Consider the following 23,229-nt stretch of genomic DNA (forward strand, 5'->3'; position numbering starts at 1 on the left):
GGGGGGTGGGGGGGTGAGTAGTGCAAACTTAGGATAGAGGTAGCAATAGATATGGCATGCAAAGACCTGTTAAGCCATGATAAGCATTAATATTGCATTAATACTATGGGACATTTCCTCAGAAAGTGAATAAATTGTTATATTTGGAGGAAACTGTGGTAGTCACCTAATCTGGTGTCAATTTGAAGATTAAGGGTGGAGGTGTAGGGGTGGAGTCTAGCCTGTCAATCTGAGATAGCCAATGAGAGCTCTGTGTGAGCATGGCCTTCTGAGAAATCTGGGAAATTCTGTATTCCTTCTTGGAGGCAGGAGACACTATCTCTTTCCGTTCACTCCCTGGGAGACACCTCCCTCTCTCTACTGACTTCCCTGAGAGACATTGCAGCTGACAAGACACATGGAACTACCCTAGTGCCCCTGAGCCAGACAAGCCACATGAATGCAACCAGACCTCTGAAGCCCGAGAAGCCACAGAGACCCCTGCCAGCGTTGAGATGCTTACAGCACCACTGGATCCAAAGACTTTCTACTCACTGGCTTGTGATTGTTCTGCATTTGGCATCAGTGCATGTGTTTCATGAGTCTGAAGAGGACTTTATAGATTGGTATCAGACATATGGGCTAATATTGGACTTGTGAACTTGATCTGGACTGTGTTGGGATGTTTTCTTAATGTACAATTACCCTTTATATAAAACCCATATACATATGCATGTTTATGAATTTGTTTCTCCAGTCTACCCAGATTAACACAGAAACAAAAAGTCAAGAGTTCTCATAAAATTATAGGTTAGAAAAACAAAAACACAAAACCCAGATGCAGGAAATTAAAATTTTGTGTTGTTTACTTAAAGGGTTAAAGGCAAGTTTGGGGATTTCAAGACATAGTATGTACTTGAAATGATGTATCAATCAATTCCCTCTGTTCCATGTGTTATGAGATAAACACAAACTAAGACAGTTGAATGTTATCAGGCAGATGCAGAGTATTTGCACATATATATAGATATATAAACACATACATATAAAAGTCCATACCTTGCATGCAGTCTTGTGAATTAATCTGTTTATGGATAGGTAACTTTGAAATGCTTAATACTAAGTGCCTTGCCTAGCAATACTTTACTGGATGTGACTTGGAAGTATTAGAATGCTTTATGGTTCTCTGTCATTTTTTCCCCCCATTAATAAAACACTAACCATTTATAGAGGTCCTTCTAGCTGGTGATTTCCTGCCCCATGCTGTAAACCATTCACTTTCTTTTGCACTAAACCAAGTTTTCATTTCTGTTTGGAGGTTAGGGAAGAGGAGCAAAGACTGACATGTGAGTCCCTTACTCCTGACATGAATAACGATTTTTATTTTGCAAGCATCACTGCTTCAGCTTTTCATACCTGTATGGGTTTTTTTTTTTTTTTGGTTTAACATAATAGTGGTTTTTTAGGAAAAATTTTACATTTCCATTGCATCATTAATCTCCAAGGTCAGAAGTCACAGAGAGAAATTAGGGAAGGAATATGGGTAAGAGAATAGGAAAAACTTGATTTCATTAATTTTTATGCAATTAATGATCTCCTGAAATCTTTATTAGCTATGAAATGAGAATAGCTTTTTGATGATTAAGATATCTGATGTGTGTATAAAATGAAATTAGATAATGAGGCACTTAAAAAGAATGTAGCGTATAAGCAATAGCATAATAAAATGTATTTCCCCTTCCCTCAAGTCAGTGATCCACTTTCTGCATCTCTGAGAAGCTATACTGAGTAATTTTGCAGCCTTCACCTTAAACAAAATTGAAAATAAGCAGCATTAAGCCTTGCCATTGAGTCAATTCCAACTTGGCGACTTTGTGCAGCAGTTTACAAGGCTTTAAATCTTTACTGGAGCAGAGAGCTTCATCTTTCTCTGTTGGAATGGCTGGTAACTCTTCTCCACAGGTACCTACTTTTTCTGGCAAGTGTGTACCTCCAAAGTCTTTTTCTTAAAACAGTTGCCGAACTTCAAGAAGCCACACCCCAAGCATTAAGCACTTTTTATATTCTCCTGCATAACTATCTACTAATGTGCTAATGGTTGAAGCAAGTCACCTGGCTTAGCTTATTAATGGAGCAGGAACAGGCATCGTACCTAATGAGAACTGATACATGGTAAGAAGGAGTAGATACCTGGATGACAGAATTGAAGTCTATCTCAGGCTCTGTTGTCCTATCTCGGCTTGGAAACTGTGCCCATATTTTATCTTGTGTTGGTGTGCCTGTATGCTATCTTGCATACTACTTAGTTTGTGTAATGTTTGTAAACATGTAAAAGTCATTGTCATTGAGTCATTCCTGACTCACAGTGACCCTGTAGGACAGGGCAGAACTAACTGCCTCTGTGGGTTTCTGAGACTGTAACTCTATGAGAGTAGGAAGCCTCGTTTTTTTTTCTCCCCTGGAGTGACTGGTGGTTTCGAATGACTGACTTTGTGGTTAGTAGTCCCCGTGCCAGCAGGGCTCCTATGGTAAACATGTATAATCATGGTTTAAAAATATACATATCTCTGTTTCCTTACCTAAGACTTTGCTTCTATTCATCTACATCAGAACATTTGAGGCCGTTATTATAAATGCAGATGCTTGGGTCCTGACCCAGTCTTCTGGAATTGTCATCTCTGGGGGATGGGATGCCAGAATTTCGTTAATGAACTCCTCAGGTCTTTTTGTGCACATGAAAGTGTGAGAACCACTTCTTTAGTAGGGCATGTTTACCTTGTTTTCATTCCTGCAACATTATCAAGAATAGTCTCATAGACATTTTTACAAAAGTTTCTTTTCCATGAAGGATAGTTAACAGTCTTCTTTATTCACAATGGAATGATTCGTTGTAGAGCAAAATAACATTGTTTCTGTAAAATGGGGTTTGGAGTGGTGGTTGTGATGAGGTTAGAAGCAAGTTTGTAAAAACTCTTGTCTTTTGCTTTTAATAAAATAATTTATTTAATTGGAGTGAATTCCTATAACTTTTTTTATACAACTTTAATTTTTTCCTAACAGTTTTATTGGCTTATAATTCACATATGCAATTCAATAGTTCAATCACATCAAGGAAAGTTGTACAACTCAGCTTAAATTTTTAATGGTAAATGTTTATAACTTAGTCATGCTTCCATACCTAGTTTTGACAGTTTTTAAAATGAAATTAGAAAAAAAAATTGATAGAAAAAGAATACTATATTTTCTCAGTTTTCAGTTGTATACATTGGCATTTTATTTTTTTTTGTTCCACTATTCTGAAATTTCACTTATTTTTTGTGACCATGTTATGTGCTTTATTACATATTTTGTTGGTTATTCTTGGTTATCTGAGATCTCTTTGAGGTTCTTACAGAAATGAAAATTCACTTAGGAAATGATATGCCCTGTCAGTATTTATGAAATACACTATGCGGTTTCATTTTTAGAGAAAGGTTGCTACCAAATGAATCTTATGTCTTCATTAATGACTTCTCCTTAAACCTTCAGTGTACAGAATCATGTCACCTACATATGCATAGTGGCAAAGGAATCTGGAAAAATAAACTTTTTTTTTTAAGCTAGGTGTAATACTTCCCTGAAAAATACATCTAACTCGGTTAGTAAGGAAAACAAAACAAAACAAGACTACAAAGGAACTTCAAAAAGTTGCTCGTAATTCCATCATCCTTTAACTCCATTTTCTATGAACATTTTCTAAATGAAATTTATTTCCTGTGTAGATCTCACAGGTTGTGTATCCTGGGCTTCTACCATCATCCATAGCCTTCTGCAAACCGGAGTCTTCCAATTTAGGCTCTGATACTATTCCCTCCTTCGGTTTTGGATTATATGATTTATGATGAATTCTGAGTCTCCTGTGCGTGTATGCTTTAATCAAAGATATTTTTCCCCTCTTGTATTTTCAGAGTATAATGATTTTCTTTTGTCTTTTTCTAGCACCAGCAGACATTTTTGAATCAACTGAGAGAAATTACTGGGATTAATGATGCTCAGATACTGCAGCAAGCTTTGAAGGTAGGACTTTTGTTTTATGACAGTGTGTTGTTTACCTACTACTGTTTGAAAATCCAGTTTTCTATTTATGTCATGTGACAGTAGAGATATAACTTTGACTTTTGGTAAAGTAAGAGCCTTATTTATTTTGAGCATGTTAGTTGTCAACAATGTAATGTTCCAGAATATTTTCATGTGGCCAATAATCTCTCTATATGTACATTTTCTTGTAAAAAATGGGATTAGGAATTGAATGTCTCTCAATAAGAGAAATAGAATTAGATTCCATTCAACTAATTTTATCTTAAATATTTTAAACATCAAATTGTTAGTTTAAACAATAAATAAAATACCTCCCATTGGTTATATTTTACGGTGCACCCTCATGTCCACAACAAGGCACCCAGCTAAGTCACATGGATGTATACATTGTCAAAGATCAAGTCAATGAAGTATGTTTAAGAAGTTGAACTTTTTCATAAGTTTATTTTTATATTGCTACTGCAAATTTAAGGTAGTATACAAATAAGGTTAAGATAGAGCATTCATTTTTTTGTTTGTTTTAAAACAGTTTTGTTATTAACAAGCATACTTGTGGCATCAGTTCTTCGGTACTTGCTTCTTGCACTAAAGTTAACCAGGTAAATTCCTGGTTCTGAGCCATTGGTATTTAATTTGTTTTTAGACATAATTTATCTTTTTTGTTGTTGTTGTTTGGTACTATTGAATTGGTTTTGACTCATGGTGACCCTATGCACAACAGAAACACCCACTGCCTGTTCTTGCCCCATCCTCGTAATTACTGTTGTTCATGATCATTGCTGGAGTGACTATCAGTTTATTGCATTGAGGTTCTTCTTCTTCCCTCACCCTCTACTTTTGCCCAGTATGATATTCTTCTCCAGGAACTGGTTCCCCTTGAGAACACATTACAGGTATGTGATGTGAAGTCTCATCATCCTCCCCTCCAAGGGGAGGGATAAATTTGTTGTTCTGGCCGGCCATCACGCTGTAAATATTCTTTAACAACGCAATAGTGAATACACATCAGTTCCTTCCAAATCTTTCTTATTTTTTTTTGTGTAGCTTTCTAATGCACATGAGGCAATTGAAAATACCATTGATTGCGTCACATCTGGTTCCTCAAAGTGACATCTTTGTGCTTTAAAGAACGTCGTGTGAAGCAGAACTGTCCAGTGCAATATGTTATTTCATTCCTTGACTCTTGCTTCCATGGGCATTGATTGTGGGTCCAAGCAAAATGAAATCCTTGACAACTTTAGTCTTTTTTTCACTTAGTGTGATATTGATTATTGGTCCAGTTGTGAGGATTTTTTTTTTGCTTTTCATTGAGGTATAATTCTTATTGAAGGCCCTATTCTCTGATATTTATCAGTTAGTGCTTCAAGTGCTCTTGACTTTCAGCAAGCAAGGTTGTGTCAGCTGAATATCACTGGTTCTTAATGAGCCTTTTCTAGGCTCCATGCTACACTCTTTTCCCTGTAGTCCACAATTTGGGGTTATTTTCTCAGGATTCAGATTGAATATATATAGTGAAGGGATTAAACCCTGGCACACTGCTTTTCTGATTTTAAGCCATTGGTGTCCTCTTGTTCTGGTCAAAGGACTGCCCCTCGGTCTATATATAGTTTTTGAATAAGCACAAAGAAATGTTTTGCGATTCTCATTTTATGCAATATTATAATGGCTATATTCTACACAGAATGCCATTGCATAGTCAATTAAACACAAGTAAATATTGCCCTGGTATTTTTGCTTTCAGCCTAGATCCATCTGACTTCAGTAATGCTATTCTCATTTCATGTCCTCTTTTGCATTCGGCTTGAATATCTGACAACTGTGGATGTCCTGCTTCAACTGCTTTTGGATTATCTTCAGCAAAATTTTACTCACATCTCATTAATGGCATTGTTTTGTGTTATATACTCATTCTGTTGGGTCTCTTTTTTTTTTGAGTAGTCAGAAATATGATTTCCTTTCAATTGACAAGGTAGCTGTCCTCTAGATTTCTTCGCACAGATGAGTGAGTGCTTCCTGTGCTACATCAGCTTGTCGGAACAGTGGTATCCAATTCGTTTCCTTCTTTTTGACTACTGTCTTCAGTGCAGCTTGGACTTCTTCCTTCAGTACCACTGGTTTTTGATCATATGCTCCCTCCCTAACAAGTTGAGCATTGACAAAATTTTTTTTACAGTGACTGGGTTGGGTGCTTCTAGCACCATTCAATATATTGCTTATAGAGTTCCTCAACATTTCAGCTTGAAATATTGCTGAATGTGTTCTTCCCTTTTTACCTTCTAGCTCCAGGTATTTGTACTCTTCATTGTAACACTTTGTCTTCTCAAGCTGCGTTTTGAAATTCTGTTCAGCTGTTTTATCACTTTGTGTTGCTTTACCTCTTCTGTATGTTCATGAGCATATTTCAATGTCTCTTCTGATATCCAGCTTATCTTTTACGTGATAGAATCACACTCATAATTATGATAATAGCTAGCACATATTAAGCACTCATTCTGTATAATTTTTGTGTCCTAACTTCATAATAATCCTGTAAGATACACTTTATTTCTGCTCTCTTTTTTATGTTGTTTCAAATTCAGAATAATTTAATACCTCTTTGTTATTTCATATGTATCTGGAAATGGGACAGATGCAAATCCTGATCCAGCCACAAGAGGCAGAATACCAGCTCTGCCCTCTTTTTAAAGATGGGAAAACAGAGAAGTTAAAATTACAACTTTGTTCACCATAGCTTATATGTGGAGAAGATTGGGATTGAAACCAAGCGTTCTAATCCCAGAGTCACACCTTAATTGTCTTTTTCAATTAGTGCTTCTTTTTCTTATTGCTCACCAAGAAAATGTTGAAATAATACTGATTGTTAAATAATATAAATAATAACTGTGTAAAGCATTAAGGTGTGTATTAAGCCACTTAAGTAGTTAGAGACAAAGCAAAAGTGGGCCTCCTCAATTTGTATAACACGAGCAAACACACATGTTGGTGCCTCAGATGTTAGACTTGTTTCTGGGTATGTTTGATCACCTGATTCTACAAATGGGAACACCTTCCCCCTATCAGGTTTAGTATTTGAGACACACAATATATGCTGTATACTACTCTTCACTCTTCTCACCCATAAAAAAATTAGAATATCTAATGTCGTGTTAGTTAACCTGACACAGAAGAAGTACACACTGGCTTTATTAGAATAGCTCATGTTATACTAAATATTTGAGTCGTTACACTTTCACATGGTTGTCCTTTGATTCAGAGATATATTTGAACAGTGCACACTACATAAACTGGGAATTTTCAGAAAATAACACTTCACCTTTATTAGGAACTATATAGCAGGCTGTTCCAATTTGTTATATTTTTTTGAAATCATTTTATTAGGGACTCATACAATTCTTATCACAATTCATTCATGCATCCATTGTGTCAAGCACATTTGTACATGTGTTGCCATCATCATTCTCAAAACATTTGCTTTCTACTTGAGCCTTTGATATCAGCTCCTCACTTTACCCCCTCCCTCCCTGCTCCCTTCTCCCAGTATCACCATTCTCACCACTGGTCCTGAAGGGATCATCTGTGCTGGATTCCCTGTGTTTCCAGTTCCTATCTGTACCAAAGTACATTATCTGGTCTAGCCAGATTTGTAAGGTAGAATTGGGATCATGTGGAAAGTTGTATGTTTCATCGTTGCTATCCTGCACCTTGGCTGGCTCGTCTCCTCCCCGTGCCCCTTCTGTAAGGGGGTGTCCAGTTGCCTACAGATGGGCTTTGGGTCTCCACCCTGCACTCCCCCTCATTTACAATGATATGTGAGTTTTTGTTCTTTGATGCCTGATACCTGATCCCTTCGACCCCTCGTGTTCACACAGGCTGGTGTGCTTCTTCCGAAATGTGGGCTTTCTTGCTTCTTAGCTAGATGGGTGCTTGTTTATCTTCAGGCCTTTATGACCACAGATGCTACAGCCGGGCACCATCAGCTTTCTTCACCATATTTGCTTATGCACACATTTGTCTTCAGTGATTATATCAGGAAGGTGGGCACCCACTGATAAGATTTTTTGTTATTTGATGTCTGATACCTGGTCCCTTCTACACCTCGTGGTCACACAGGCTGGTGTGCTTCTTCCATTTGGGCTTTGTTGCTTCTGAGCTAGATAACCTCTTGTTTTACCTGCAAGCCTTTAAGACCCCAGATGCTCTATCTTTTGATTGCCAGGCTCCATCAGCTTTCTTCACCACATTTGCGTATGCACACATTTGTCTTCAGCAATCGTGTTGGGAAGATGTGCATCATGGAATGTCAATTTAGTAGAACAAAGTGTTCTTGCATTGAGTAAGTACTTGAGTGGAGGCCCAATGTCCATTTGCTGTCTTAATACTAAACCTATAGATATATGCACGTAGATCTATTTCCCCACCATCCTATATAAATATATTTACATATATACATACCTGTATTGAGATCTCTATAAATACTCCTTTGCTCCTAGTTCTTTCCTCTATTTCCTTTTACTTTCCTTTTATCCCACTATCGTGCTCAGCCTTCATTGGGGTTTCAGTAATTTCTCTCGGTTACATTGCCATTGCTGAATCCCTACCAGGCCTCTCACACCCTCCTTGCCACTAATTTTGGAGCACTTTTTGCTCTCTTGTCCCTGAGTTGGTCAACACCACCTCCTTTCCCCCCGTCTCCCCCTCTCCCATGTCTCCTTGGAACTATTGGTTCCGTTGTTTTCGCGTCCAGACTGTTCATACAGCCTGTCTTATCTAGATAGATCTACAGAGATAATAATATGCACCAAAAAACAAGGCATAGCAAGACAAAGTGACAAAAGAGAACACAACAATGATAACAAAAAAGAAACCAATGACCCAGGAAATAATAAATTAATTTAAAAAAAAGAAAAAGAAATATTTAAAAAGTAAGAAAATTTTGTAAATAGATCAAGGTCTGATTTTTGATCTCTAGGCTTGTCCTTCAGTCAGGATCGATGGGGTGCCAGGCTCTGGCCCCAGAGTCTGTCCTTTGTACTCCCTTGGGAGCTCTCTGCTCTGTTTCCCATGTTGCTCTGCTGCACGCCTTTAGTGTTTTGCCTCAATGTTGCTGGGTCAGACCAGGTCAATCCCGACAACACGGAGTATCCAGTGTTGTCCCCCATAGCGCAATGGGTCAGCAAGGGACGTCGTGTCTCATAGTGGGATCAGCCATATGGTCCACTCTATTATCTTAAAAAGGGACCAGCAAGAAGATTACTGTATATTAAATAAATAAGGAGCCCTGATAGAATAGTTGGTTATTACTACTAACCACAAGGTCAGCTATTTGAGCCCAGCATTCATCCTGCGAAAGAAAGATGAGATTTTCTGCTCCCTAAAGAATAACATGAAGAATAAAAATTTAGATCTTCAAAATATTTATGAAAAATGCTATGAAGTCTTTTACATTTTCAAAGTTGACCTCACACATATGTCTTTTCAATTTTCTCTGTTTTCCAGTCTTCTGAAGCTGTGTTCTGGCTTTGCAGTTTCCAACTTGTAGTCTCTGTATATTGCTTCCCATACCAGAAAGAAAAAGAAAACAAATCTAGCATCTGTTTGACTTGTATTCACAGTGATCCAATGGGCTAGAGGAAAGCTCTACCTTTGGGCATACAATCTTTCAATCTTTCAAAGGCTGCAGTGACTGGTGGGTTTGAATCACTGACCTAAGAAAACCCAGAGCTGATAAGGTCTAGCCAATACAGTTTTCTGAATCAGCACCCTAAATAAATGTAATGAATTAGATGGAAGCTAGTTTTATTTTTTTGTTATTTATTCTAATAAATGATCGTGACTCAGTTACTGCATTTCTATTTTCAGAAAGTCTCATTGCCATATTTTATATCAAGAAATATTGTAGTCAATTACTTTCTGGGGCAAATTTTGAATACTCATTTATTTTGGGGCGGGGTGGTGGAAATGTAGCGCAAATCAATCTTGGTCCACATTTCTTTGTAGGTAGTAATATGAACCTAATTTTATTTACTGGGTTTTCCTTTAGCTTCAGTTAGACTCTTAGCTGTATAGATGCCATTATGTTTTAATCCTAGATTTTACCTAGCATACATCTGTAATGTGCTAATAATGTATTGACTATTCATACTGAGGAACTTCAAAAAGTTTGTGGAAAAACCCCCTTACCCTTTAATTCAGTTTTCCATGAATTTTTTGAAGCGCCCTTATAGACTGACATGGAGTCTACTTTTGCTTAGCTACACACATGTCAAATCCTGATTTTAGGACTTTCATTACTTTTTTTCCTAACCTTCCATAGGAAATAACCTTCTGTTTCGTGAATTCTTGTATTCAGTTTATTAGCTTATGATATCATTTGAGAAGCACATAGGCTAATCCTCCAAACCTAACTCACTGCCATCGAGTCCGTGCTGACTCATAGCGACCCCTCGTGGGTTTCCAAGATGGTAACTGTTTATAGAGTAGAAAGCACAGTTTCTGTCCCACAGAGCAGCTGGTGGTTTCAAACTGGTGCCCATGCAGATTGCAGCCCAACTTCTAACTCCTATAGCACCAGGGTGCTCCCCAGAACCCTCCAGACTTTATAGCTCTCTGTAGAAAATATAGTTTTCATTATTATTATTTGATTTTCTTTGTAGTTTCAATTAACATATTACTATGACCTCTACAGGGAATTCCTTTTCAGTAATTTGGTTATTTCAGTATTAGCCATCTTCTATCATCACACTCTCAATAAGTATTAGCTATTGTTATAAATTATTTTAACATGAATGTACTTATCTACCTATAGAATGTGTACATTCATATTTTAGTAGTCATTTATTAATCTGATTGTGATAGCTAAGATAATATAAAGTAATACTGCTGTTCAAACTTAAGAGTTAGACACGTGGCAATAGTGAAGTCATCCTTCATTCGTCTTGTATCACACCTCACATTCATTATCTCTATTCTTTGCTTCTTCCCTTTCTCTCCCATTGTCTATTTCAGGGGATAGCCAGAGTTATCCTTTTATAATGTAAACTATGCCATTTCATTCTTGTTCAAAATCTGTAGCTTCCTGTTTGTGTATTTGGAATTTCTTAGGTCCGTATACCTTACATGTTTTATCTCTGTTATAAGTGTAACTTCATTAGTAGTACTTGGCTCTTCTGTGATGTTTCAATTAGAAGTCTTATTAATTTTGCTGTTACTGCAACTATTGATTTTTCTAGCATCAGCTGTCTTCTATACACACTTTAGAATAATTTTTCAAGAAATACTGTGGTTGGTGGGAACTATGTAAAATTTATATGTTTAACTTAGGTAAATTTGCCATCTTGATAGTACTGAGCTTTCTTGAAAGTGAGCTGTCTCTTGATTGACTCTCAAGCTTTAGTACAGTTTTGCTGTTTTCTTCCTACAGTTCTTGATATTTTACTTATTAATGTTGCCACTGTATATGTGTTTAACCCCATAACAGTGGGAGTTTCTTTTGACCTTGTTTGCAGAAGTACTATTTTACATAGTAACTTTGTACTCTTGGTTATTTCCTGAAAACGTTTTTTAGTTTATTCATTTATTTAAAAGTGTGCCTTCATTTTCTTTTTTTATTTTGAGCAGACATGAAAACGATGGAAAAGTAGCAAATTAGTTATATAGAATTGCTTTTGCCTTTGGATAAGTAGGTTCAATTCATTGGCATCACTATTGATTTAATGTTTGAATTAAGATGAGCACATTATTAAATTTTTACCCCACACTATTAAATTTTAATTATAAATAAATACTTTTTAAAAGTGATTTTTGCTTTTAAGTATTATTTGTTTTGGAGGAAATTGCAGAGGTCAAGTGAGAACAATACAGAGTTATTCCAAAGTATTTGATGTTCATGTCTTGATTTTTCAAGGATAGTAATGGAAACTTGGAATTAGCAGTGGCTTTTCTTACTTCAAAGAATGCCAAGACCCCTCAGCAAGAGGAGACAACTTACTACCAAACAGCACTTCCTGGAAATGATCGCTACATCAGTGTGGGAAGCCAAGCAGATGCAAGTAAGTTTTCCTTTTCCCTCAATATTTTAAGAGAACATAATATATATATTTCTTTAGGGATATGTTAGTTTTATATAGCCGAGGTGAAGGATCTTAGTTGATCTTTAAAAAAAAAAGTTTTAGTGTAATTAAAAGGAGCATTTATTTTTATCAGCTACATTATATATTTTTTTCAGATTAGAAGTATTTAAGTTACATATTTTTATCATAGCCTAAGTCATGTAGTACTCATTGCTTTGAAATAAGAACTTGTTAAAAGTCTCATTTATAAAAGAAAGCGAATTGCTAGAATTTCAATGGGTACATACATTTTTTATGGGTTTTAAGTAGAAGTAAAACCTTTGTACTATTTTAAAAGGGAAGTACTTTCTTTTTCTTACCTCTCACAAAAAATAATAAGTAAATGTTGGAAACCTTTAGATAAAGGTTTATCACTTAACAAGTTTCTCTTGTTACCAATAAAATGAATTTGGAGAAAGTATATGAAAATTTTCTATTAACCCCCTAATTTTTCTCCATGACACGTACACCTAGTGTTTATAGCACCTATAATTTTTCAGAATACATTTAAGTCCTTATCTAAGTGTTTAATAACTGTGCTACATAAAAAAGTTAATGTTAGTACCAATATCAGATTCTGTTGGGTCATTTCTGTTGTATGGTGACCCTGTGGGTATCAAAGCAGAACTGCGCTCGATATAAAAATGTGTATTTGTTCTTACGCATTATTGACTGAAGAGGTTTGGTAGCGAAAGCATATTTGATCTGACACTAAGGGTTCAATAGAAAGTGAATGTTTAGAAAATAATGATGGCAACATATATACAAATCTGCTTGATACGATTCATGTATGGATTGTTATAAGAGCTCTAAGAGTCCTCAATAAAATGATCTTTTAATTAAAAAAATAAAAGTATATTTGATGAGAGCTTCAGATTTTGTTGCTAGACCTTCTCAAAGTTAGGGCACCAGAAATAGAGGAGCCCATTCACACAGCTATTTGCAACTATTGATGGACACTAAATACCACTTAGTTTTATCTGTTGATAAACTATTTTACTTTTCATTTGTTAGAATGGTTTTAATAATTTTACTTTGTAAATAATCTTGTGTCATCCAAAATTGAATTACACCTTTTTTACACAGGTCGTTAATATGAGGGACATTTTATGTATTGAAGATAGGCCCGGTTGATTACATCTGAGTTCAAGATGAACTATAATGTGGCCTATAAGAAGGAAGGGAAAAAGCGACTTTTCTAACTTCACTTTTCACTGTTTTTCCCTTCCTTCTTAAATGCCTTGATGTTCTTATATGATCCAAGTGCTATTTCATTTTTCTCCATGTTTATCAGTGCTGCTCCTTCTATCTGAAATTCCCTCTGGCTCTTCCCTTCTAGTCTAATTTCTTTTACTGTTTTACAGAGTGTGTGAGCTTTAACTAGTGCTTAAACAGCAGCCAGAACATAATTTTGTATTAACACATACCTGGTACTTTGCAATTATTTGCTTGCACCTGTCTTCTTAACAAACTAGAAGCTTGATAAGCAGGGTGCTATTAACATTCCTATAAGCATACCAAAGCAGTGCTTAGCACAACGTAGGTACTCAAAACTGTTGAATAGTTTTGATAATATATAATAGTTTGATTGTCGAAAAGTTGCTTCAAAACCAATGGAAGAGAAAGAGGTTAACAAATATGTTGGAAAAAAGAGGTCATATGAAGAGTGAAAAAAATTAATATTTGAAATACACTTTTCAAAGTTTTGATATCTGTGGTAGGCATAGAAACTAGGTAGGTAGATAAAAGAAGAAATAAAAAAGAATAACTGGAAACAGGAAATTGAACTTCCTCCTTGTCCTAGTTCAAAGAATAAAAAAGTTTTAGAATGTGTGAACTCTTAATATAGATGGTTCACTCTGTGGTAAGAGGTGTGTGTGACAATAAAGATTATATGGTTTTCTTGAAGATATTTATTGGCTGTGCAAGAAGTCAATAAATGTTGTTAAGCCCAATAAATAAAGGCATGGTGACAATGTTATAAGAGGAGAAGAAGAAAAGCATGAGGGAGAAGGTAACCTGGTTTCAGAAGACTTGTCTCCCATTTGCTGATAATTAAAAAAAAAAGTGCATATGTAGATGTAGCTCTTGAAAAATATGTACTAAGTAGTTCTATTTTTTCACTTAAAAATATGGAAACAGAGTTTCTGACTTCATGTCAGCTGATTTGGTGTTGCGGGTTCTTATTTGTAAAAGATTGTATCCTTCTAGTTGGAATACCCACACTGTCTAATTGAGAAAGTGTGTCCATGAAATTGATTTGAGATTATTGAGAAACAAATGAGAAGTTTAATGTAGCAATTGTCTTAACAAGACTGGCAGAATTAAATTAGGACAAAATAGCTGAGGAGGTAAAAATCTTACTTTCACATTTTACCTAGTTGTATTATGTTTGTAAAATATTACGAAGTAAAATTGCTTTTGGGAAACAATCTCCTTTCAGGATTTAAGTTTAGTAATGTGATAATGTCGTGTAGGTGCCTTGGTGGCATAGTGCTTCTGTGTTGGGTTGCTAACTACAAGGTCAGCAGTTTGAAGCCACCAGCCACTCTGCAGGGGAAAGATGAGACTTTCTACTCCCAGAAAGTGTTACAGTCTCAGAAACCCACAGAGACAGTTCTATCTGTCCCATGGGGTTACTGTGTCAGAATCGAGTGTATTGGCAGTGTGGGTCTTTTTTTGGGGGGGGGGCGTTTTATAATACAGTGTTATATACGTGAGGGACTATGGAGTGATACAATGATCAGTAGGAGTAAATTCTCAAGGAATTGTACAAATAGATTTTTTTGGTGTATTTTTTTGATTTTATACAAAATACATTTGTACTTGAAAGTTGATCATACATATATTACTTTACTTATTTTAAATATGGCCCTTTTTTGCATTTAAAAACTTTTGTGTTATGCATTATTATTTGAAAGTTGATCATATTTATCTTACTTAAAAATTTATTTTAATTTTAAATGTATTAAATTCCTTACAGCCAAGGTTAGAGCAAGAACTATTTTAATATATCACAATTTGGTTGCAGTGCTGACATAAGATCATTATTTTGAAATAAGATTTTTATTACATGAGAACTACATGTGCTTTTTTGTCGAAATGATACAGTATATAACTGATAACTTTATAACTGATATATATTTTTTAGGGTGAGTTAACTGTAGTTTATAGTGTTTAGAAAAATTGAAAGTTAAAACTATTATCCACTAGACGTCATATTTGAGGCTTGTGGGGATACTTTCACTTTTGTTTACACTGATGCATTATAGGGTCTAGAAATGAGAGAACTTGATTTAAAGAATGTCTATAGTTTTGCGAATTCATATAATATTTAAGAAGTAATTATAGTTGAGTTAATAGAACAATGATATGCTTTAGCACGTTTTTCATTTTCACTTTTGAAGAGAAAATGGAAATGCTTCAAAAAAATCTTGCAACTTCTATAGTAATGAGTTCAGAAGTAGTGAAGTTGGTGTTTTGGTTTTCCCATATTTTAATACTCTAAAAGGTCCAAATCAATATTTGATATTTAGAAAACTTCCAGGGCATATAGTTGCTTGGGAGATTCCCAGTGAAAATACTAATAAAAATGGACTGAGTACACAATGCATGCTGTTGCCATGCTGAAGATGTGCTCAAATCTCTAGTGAGGCTGAAGTTTTGTGTCAAGACAAATTGCCATAGACACACTGTGTAAGGCTTTGCCCATTTTGAAATCTGATAGAGTATTTTTTATTTCTTTCTTGACCATTAAATTCTTTTGAACTTTCTTGAAACAGGAAAAAAACAGTATATGCGTACCCGAACAAGATGTGCTACAGTTGAGCAATCACAGTGTGGATCAAAAGATAAGAGGGAGTTGGGTAGGTAATTTTAAGACAGAAAGTAAGCCACATATTAATTTAAGTTTTAGAGGAATTAGTGTAACACATTGGACTGAGTTTTAACTCGGACTTCACAGATTTATAATCAGTATACTTTTGATTGCTAAGAAACAAAAAAATCAAAACAAACTACATTATTTGGGAAGAATTGCATAGAAAGTAAGAAAATGTAAAAGTTCTTTTGTAGAATGCTGGCTGTGGTTGTATTGCCTGGCCAGACTAATTGTGATTTATACCACAGGTACTCCAAATCCCATTCTTGTCAGTTTATCTTTTTAGCAACTGAATCCTGAAATTTCACTTTTCCAAAGTTTGTTTATATAGGAGAAAACTGCAATGCAAGTTAAATCAATTACAAGAAATTCTTATTGTATAACACTATTTTGATGATTTACAAACAGTTATGGTTAGTTTAAAAACGAGGTGCTAAAATGTGGCAAAAGTTGTTATTTATAATTGTTTAAATACAATTAGACAACATTTTATTAGACACACACTCTAGCATGACTTCCATAACTTAAAAATTATTTTAATTTTAAAACAGAATAATAGACACTGGCCTTTGCACTTTAATTAATAAATATAGAATATTAAATTTTAATACTTGTTACTTAATACAAGTTGGAAAGCACAGTAAAATTAATGACAAAGGCTTCTTTGCTATTACCCTACTTTACCTCTCATTTCACTATTATAATTTTAGCAGCCATCTTTGCAAATACTAGGTTATTTAAAATGAACTGCTTAATAGACTAGCCACTAGTCACAGGGACTACTTAAATTAAAATTTTTAAAATTTAAATAGTATTTGAAATTCAGTTCTTTGTTTGCACTTGCCAAGCATTCGAAATGCCCAGGAGCAGTCATATGTGATTCAGTGGCTACTGTATGGGCAGTTCAGGTATTATGCATTCATCACAGAAAGAACGTTCTTTAACCTTTTACTTAATAGGAAAAACAAACTTTTAATGGGAAAAGAAACATGCTCATAGGTCTTTTCATTAGTGCTGCTATGAAAGGAAGTCAGTGATTATCTCTGTTCATGGTAGATCTTGCTCTGCATCTCTTACATATATACATATACTATCAGGTACTGTAACTCATTAAACAAACAAATTAATACTTCTGATTTCATGGACAGAAGCAGGCAGTAAGTAGTACACATTGTTAGATAGTAGTGAGTTTGTGAAGGGCAAAGGAGCAGGATAAAGGAATACAGGGTACAGGGTTGCAGTTTTTGGTGGGACGGAAAGTTTAGATTTTAGATAGATTTATCAGGAAATGTGTCTTAGATACAGTCATAAATGCACAGAGATCTGAGTTGAATATGGGAATAAACCTTGGGAACGTCTGAAGAAAGTTCTTCCCAGCCTAGGATCTTGGGAAGTATATTGTTTGGATATACAGAGATAAATGGTAAGATGGCAAGGGCAAATCTGTGGAAGAAGCAGCGTGAATGACAGCCAGAGTGGTAGGATTCTTATTTCTGATCTTCTGCTAAACATCCCTATGTTTTTATCTGCCTTTTTCTCTTAACAGCATTCCATTCTTTGTTGGCCTGGTTTTTTATAGTTATTCCCAATTTGTCAAAACAGCTATTCCGTTTACAGTCCTATCAGTTCCATGTGTACTTTTCCCTTCCATTGTTACTGCTATTGTATGTATTCTCAGTATTTCTTTCCGAACTCTTTTTCTACGCTTAACTCCTAACTCCTCAAATGAAATTCTTCTCTTGTCACTCATCGGCCTGCTTATCTCTGCTTGTGGTAAATATAAACTCAGCTTAGTAATAGAAAAGTATCTGAAGTTTATGTAGATAAGGGGAAAAACAGAAGATTCATCTATTTTTTTCCTTCAAAAAACATTCTTCACAAATGAAATTACATCTTAGTATTGGGTGAAATAATTTTTTGTGAACTTAATTAGAAGCCACTCTTTTTATAGTATTTTATGCTCATGAGAAAATGATTATAAGTTAGAAACAACTTATACATTGCATGTTTTGGAAGTAGAGAAGCACTTGGTAGTTGGTATTTTACTCAAATTTATTTGGGAAAGGATAGATTTATTAGGGTGAGTTTCATTTTTATGTGTACTTTGACTTAACAGGAAAAATATTTTAATCTGGCCATTCGTTTAATGCCATTTTATTGCCATTAATTGCCAAAATAATGGCAATTAATACTTACTTACTTGTGTACATGGTTTTCTACACATGGTGTCCAACTAACTTCACACATGCACTACTGGATTGTGCTCATAGCACTGCAGGAGTGGTGGCTAAAAATTGTGTTGAGTGTTCTACTAGGGACCTGAGTTGGCACAGGTGTAAGAATATCAGTAATGGTGTGGTATATGAATGGATTTCTATAAGAACATTTTTCTAAGTGAATGCTTGCTAGTTAGGATTGTTGATGGCTACATTTATTTTTTGGTCTTTTAAAATATAAGCATGTAAAGACTCATGGACTTTTCTTTTTTAATTTTAAAAGTAATAGTCCATGTCATGTTTTTTTTTTTTAATCACTTTATTGGGAGCTCTTACAGCTCTTATCACAATCCATACCTATATCCATTTTGTCAAACACATCTGTACATATGTTGTCATCATCTTTTTCAAAACATTCTTTCTACTTGAGCCCCTACCATCAGTTCCTCATTTTCCTCCCTCCTTCCTTTTCCCTCCTCCATGGCCCCTTGATAATTTATAAATTATTCTTTTTTTATATATATACTAACTGCTGTCTCATTTCACTCACCATGCCATCTTTTTTAGAACTCATTATTCTGCTTCCTTCAGAAAAACAAAAGTCAGATTTAGTTATTCTAGGTGAAATATTTTGCTTTATTATTTTGTCTTAAAAGCATTTGTATTTAGAATGTAAGTAGGTTAGAAAAGGCTGTTTTCAGGATTACTATATTCTAAAATTTCCTATAGAAAGTTAGAGCCTATTGAATAGCGTGGAGAAAATTATTATAGTGAAACTACAAGAAATAAAATACTATCCCTATGTTTGAAGGATTAAGTCCCAGCTTGTCCGTAAGGACTGGCATCAATCAACCTTGATTACATTAACAAAAGAGAAGCAAAACAAAGTCACTGCCACAGTCTTCTCTGACTGAAGGAGCCCTATAGGACAGGCCAAAGCTGCTCGTGTGGGTTTCTGCGCCTGTAACTCTTTACAGGAATAGAAAAAACCCCATCTTTCTCCCAAGGAGTGCCTGGTGGTTTCGAACTGCAGACCTTACTGATTGCAGCCCAAGCTATAACCACTGCATCTTTATAGCATTTCTTCATAACAAGGATTACATACTCAGATTCTTTTGGCAGAGGTTTTCAGCTGACAAACGGTTATACTAATATCGTGAACCTCTTAACTATTGGAGAATCTGGGAGGGAAGTGGTAGACATCGAATCTAGTTATTCTAATCTGAGGGGAAAAACAAACTAACATCATGGACTGCTTCGACTTCAGTAGGGAGGAGAATTCATCCCCATAGCAGCCCAAGGTAAGTTGTTACAAGGCCTGCTTCCACCCTCCATCCTTCGTCCAGCCTGTTCTCACACCAGTCATTCCTCTGGCTCATTCAGCTTCTCTGCTGGGTTCGATTAGCTCTTGCAATGGGGATATCACCACACAGAAACTCAAACAGGACTCCTGATTATGGGAGTTTATTAGGGAAGTTAATAGGTTACCACAAACCAGAATCAGAAAACATTAGGAATATAATCTTTTGTTCACAGCAGCAACCAGGTCTCTTTCTGTGGTACTCAGCCTCTCAGCCATGTGGCCCCTTTGCCTACGTTCTCCATGGGGCAGAAAGCCTCCCTACTGCTCAACCTCAGCCTCAGAGTTTCCATGCTGTTCCTGTGCTATGCTTTTGTTGTTCCCTTGCCTCGGGGTCCCTGGTATTGCAGTGGTAAGACTTCTATTGTCTCCACCATGTCAAGCAGGGAAGGGTCTCGAACTTGTGCAATCGTGTTGGCTCTTCCTTGAGAGTCCTGGGAATTATCTTTCCTGGCTTCTGGGATGCCGTATTCTTATAGCCAGGTGAATGGCAAGACTGACCAACTCCCCTCTGCCAGTGTTTACATCTTATTTGCATAGTCCCACCTGATTATTTGCTGAGAGTTACAGAGACATGGTTAAAGAGCCCTATTAAGAAATTTCAATTCGCCATACAGCCAAAATAACAATTTTAACAATTTTATCCTTTTACCCTAGGGTAAGGTAACCTATTTATTTATCTAATTAATTAATTGATTAATTAATGTTGCTGCAATGCCAGGGTCAATTGTAAGACTATAATATATTTAGGATGCTCACAACAGTAGAGATTAAATTGCACTAAAAGGGACATCTTTCTATTCCACATTAGCTTTGGTACCCTGGTTATTAGTATCACTCATACGACCATGTCTTCTGATTGGTTTTTCCCTGGTCTGTCATTTCTCAGCTCAGCTACCTGACCCGGTGGCCTCTGAACTGCTCAAGCAAGTGTTACAAAGCTGCTATATTTCAGCCTGTAAATGCCCAAAGGCACTCCATCCCTCCAAAAGGCTCCACTCAAAAACTGGGCTCCATTTCCATGAGTCTGCAAACCCAGTTCTTTTAATTAAGTGTCTGAAAGCAACCCAATTTTCAAGTGAACCTCCTCCCTGAAAGCACTCAGCTTTACCTTGCTCAGTGGGATGGAAAGCCCACCACTTTGTCTCATGCTCTGGCTCTTGGTTCTGCTGCTTTTGCTTCTACCAATCCCTGTTGCTCCAAGGGTGTCACAGTTCTCTTTCTCTTGGATGAGATGGCTCAGGGCTCAGGAATCAGAATCCAAAGGATTAGCTCAGCTTCTCACACTTCTTTCTTGATTGTAATGACATCTCCCATTTCTTCTTTTTAGATGGCTCTTTTTAAACCTAGCAGGATGGCAAACTGACCAGTACCCTCACTAAATTCCTATAAACCTGCATTCATGATCCCACTCATTCATTTGGGGAGGGTTAACCAAATTATGGCTAGAAGTGCCATATCCAGTAAATCATCGTACAGTCATAGAAGCAAATCATATCTATGACTTGTTAGTACTCTTCACATTAAAATTAATCCATCTGTCTTACCTTTGAATAGATCTTTTAACCTGAGAATGATTTTGCATTGTGTGCATTGGTAATTTGGAAAACATTTTCTTCTAAATGTTGAAACCTCATTGTTAAATGAAAACTTATAACACTTCCAATGATCTTACCAGTAAAGCCTTTTAAGTACAGAGAAAATATAAAGCTCACAGTGGTTGAAACAAATTTTCCAAACTTCTGACTTTTATTTGAGAGCTTAAAAGTAATCATTGGGAATAGATACTCATTTGTGTTTCTTCGATTAGCAGATTTACATTATTAATTTTTGAGAAAATATCTGCTAAATGCTCAATACTGAATAGCCATAGCCTGTCAGTTGTGCTTTCAAATATTATATGGAAAAACAGCTAGTTATCATCTCAAATATTGCACGTGTATTTTCATTAGATAAGCACATACTTTGAATATATAGCAGCAATCATTTATGTATACTCCACATTTCAACTCTGAAAATTAAAAGAACCTATAAATAATAAAATTAAATACTGCTTTTTCATCAAATTCTTAAGTGAAACTGACTTTAATAAAAAAAACATGAACATGCATAACTGTAATGCAATGCATATGCATATAATTTAGTTCTTGATTTGTACTAATGTGCAGCAGTTTCCTCTGCTGTTGTTTTCGTTGTTTTTTTAAATCATTTTATTAGGGGCTCATACAACTCTTATCACAATCCATAGATACATCAGTTGTGTCAAGTACATTTGTACATATGTTGCCATCATCATTCTCAAGACATTTGCATTCTACTTGAGCCCTTGGTATCAGCTCCTCATTTTTCACCCTCCCTCCACACTGCCCCCTCCCCCATGAACCCTTGATAATTTATAAATTATTGTTTTGTGCTATTGTTTTTATACAAATAGAGAAAATGTGATAATAGAGGGAAAAGCAACTAATATCTTAGAACTAAAGAACTGAGATCCTGGGTATTTAATCATGTCAGTGCAACCTCTTCTGTAATATTAACTGAAGAAAAATGGATGTACTTTAAAGTTCTACTTAACATATTGGAGAACAGAAAGAAGTCAGAAGGGGTTCAATCAGGAATCAGAATTTTAAGGTGGAGACCTAATAATTTTCCATCAAAACTCAAAATGTCTCCATTTGATGAGTGGAATGAGCAGGAGCATCGTAGTGGTGGAAGAATGGTGAAGCTTTCTGGGTATATTTCTGCTAAAGTTTTGGCTGACTTCTTTAAAACATTCTTCTAATAATCTGGTATTATCATTTTTTAGCTCTCTAGAAAGTCAACAAGCAAAATGCCTTGAGTATGCCAACAAACTATTGCCACAACTTTTGCTCCTGACTGATCAGCTTTTACCTGGACAAGACCACTTTTACTTCTTGTTAGCCTTTGCTCTGATTGTGCTGTTGGCTTCAGGAGCATGCTGGTACAGCCATGTTTTCTCTCCTGTTACAGTGCTTCAGGGTCTTGATCCCAACTTGTTTAACATTTCTATCGAAATCTCTGCTCTTGTCTGCAGCTGATCTGGGCGCAACAGTTTCAGTACTCGTGGAGCAGAAAGTTGGCTCCAATTTTAGTTTCCAGCCAGAATTGGGTAAGCTGAGCCAGTGGAGATCTTGGCTATCTGCTGCTTCAGGCTTCAGCTCCATCTTCAAAATTGTCTCATCCCTTCTTGAAATGGATTTTCTATTTGTAAATTGCCAATTTCTTAAGTTTCCATAAACTTTTCATCCAGTGTAAGTGATTTCACCATTCTTGCATCCAAGCTGTGCCGTGAACTTGCTGTGCGTGGGTCCTTCCATTTTGGTGGAATGAATGTTGCTCTGATAGGGGCTTCTTCTCAAGCTGATGGTTTATCCTTCTTAGTGCCTCAAGGTTGATGCTGCTGAAACATGCAATATCAAGTTAGTGTGAGTTTATTTGGTACAGCATTTTTAAAAAATCCATAACTTTTTCTTTTTTTTTTTTAACCATTTTATCAGGGGCTCATACAACTGTTATCCCAATCCATACACACATCAATTGTGTAAAGCGCATTTGTACATTGTTTCTCAAAACATTTTCTCTCCATTT

The 23,229-nt window shown here is 35.8% G+C and overlaps 1 protein-coding gene across 3 annotated transcripts in view; it reads left to right on the top strand.

Annotated features, from left to right (window-relative positions):
- The window catches only part of USP25 (ubiquitin specific peptidase 25), a 168,866-nt gene that overhangs the window by 26,699 nt on the left and 118,938 nt on the right, over window positions 1-23,229 (top strand). For all 3 annotated transcript variants that reach the window (XM_013006906.2, XM_004711310.3, XM_004711311.3), the window contains exons 2-3: window positions 3,958-4,035; window positions 11,960-12,104. In XM_013006906.2, coding sequence (XP_012862360.1) covers window positions 3,958-4,035; window positions 11,960-12,104 — 223 coding nt within the window. The remainder of the gene's footprint in view (window positions 1-3,957; window positions 4,036-11,959; window positions 12,105-23,229) is intronic.

Source organism: Echinops telfairi, unplaced genomic scaffold (genome assembly GCF_000313985.2).
Source record: "Echinops telfairi isolate 266 unplaced genomic scaffold, ASM31398v2 ScPeMD7_7469;HRSCAF=8507_0, whole genome shotgun sequence".
Taxonomy (NCBI): domain Eukaryota; kingdom Metazoa; phylum Chordata; class Mammalia; order Afrosoricida; family Tenrecidae; genus Echinops; species Echinops telfairi.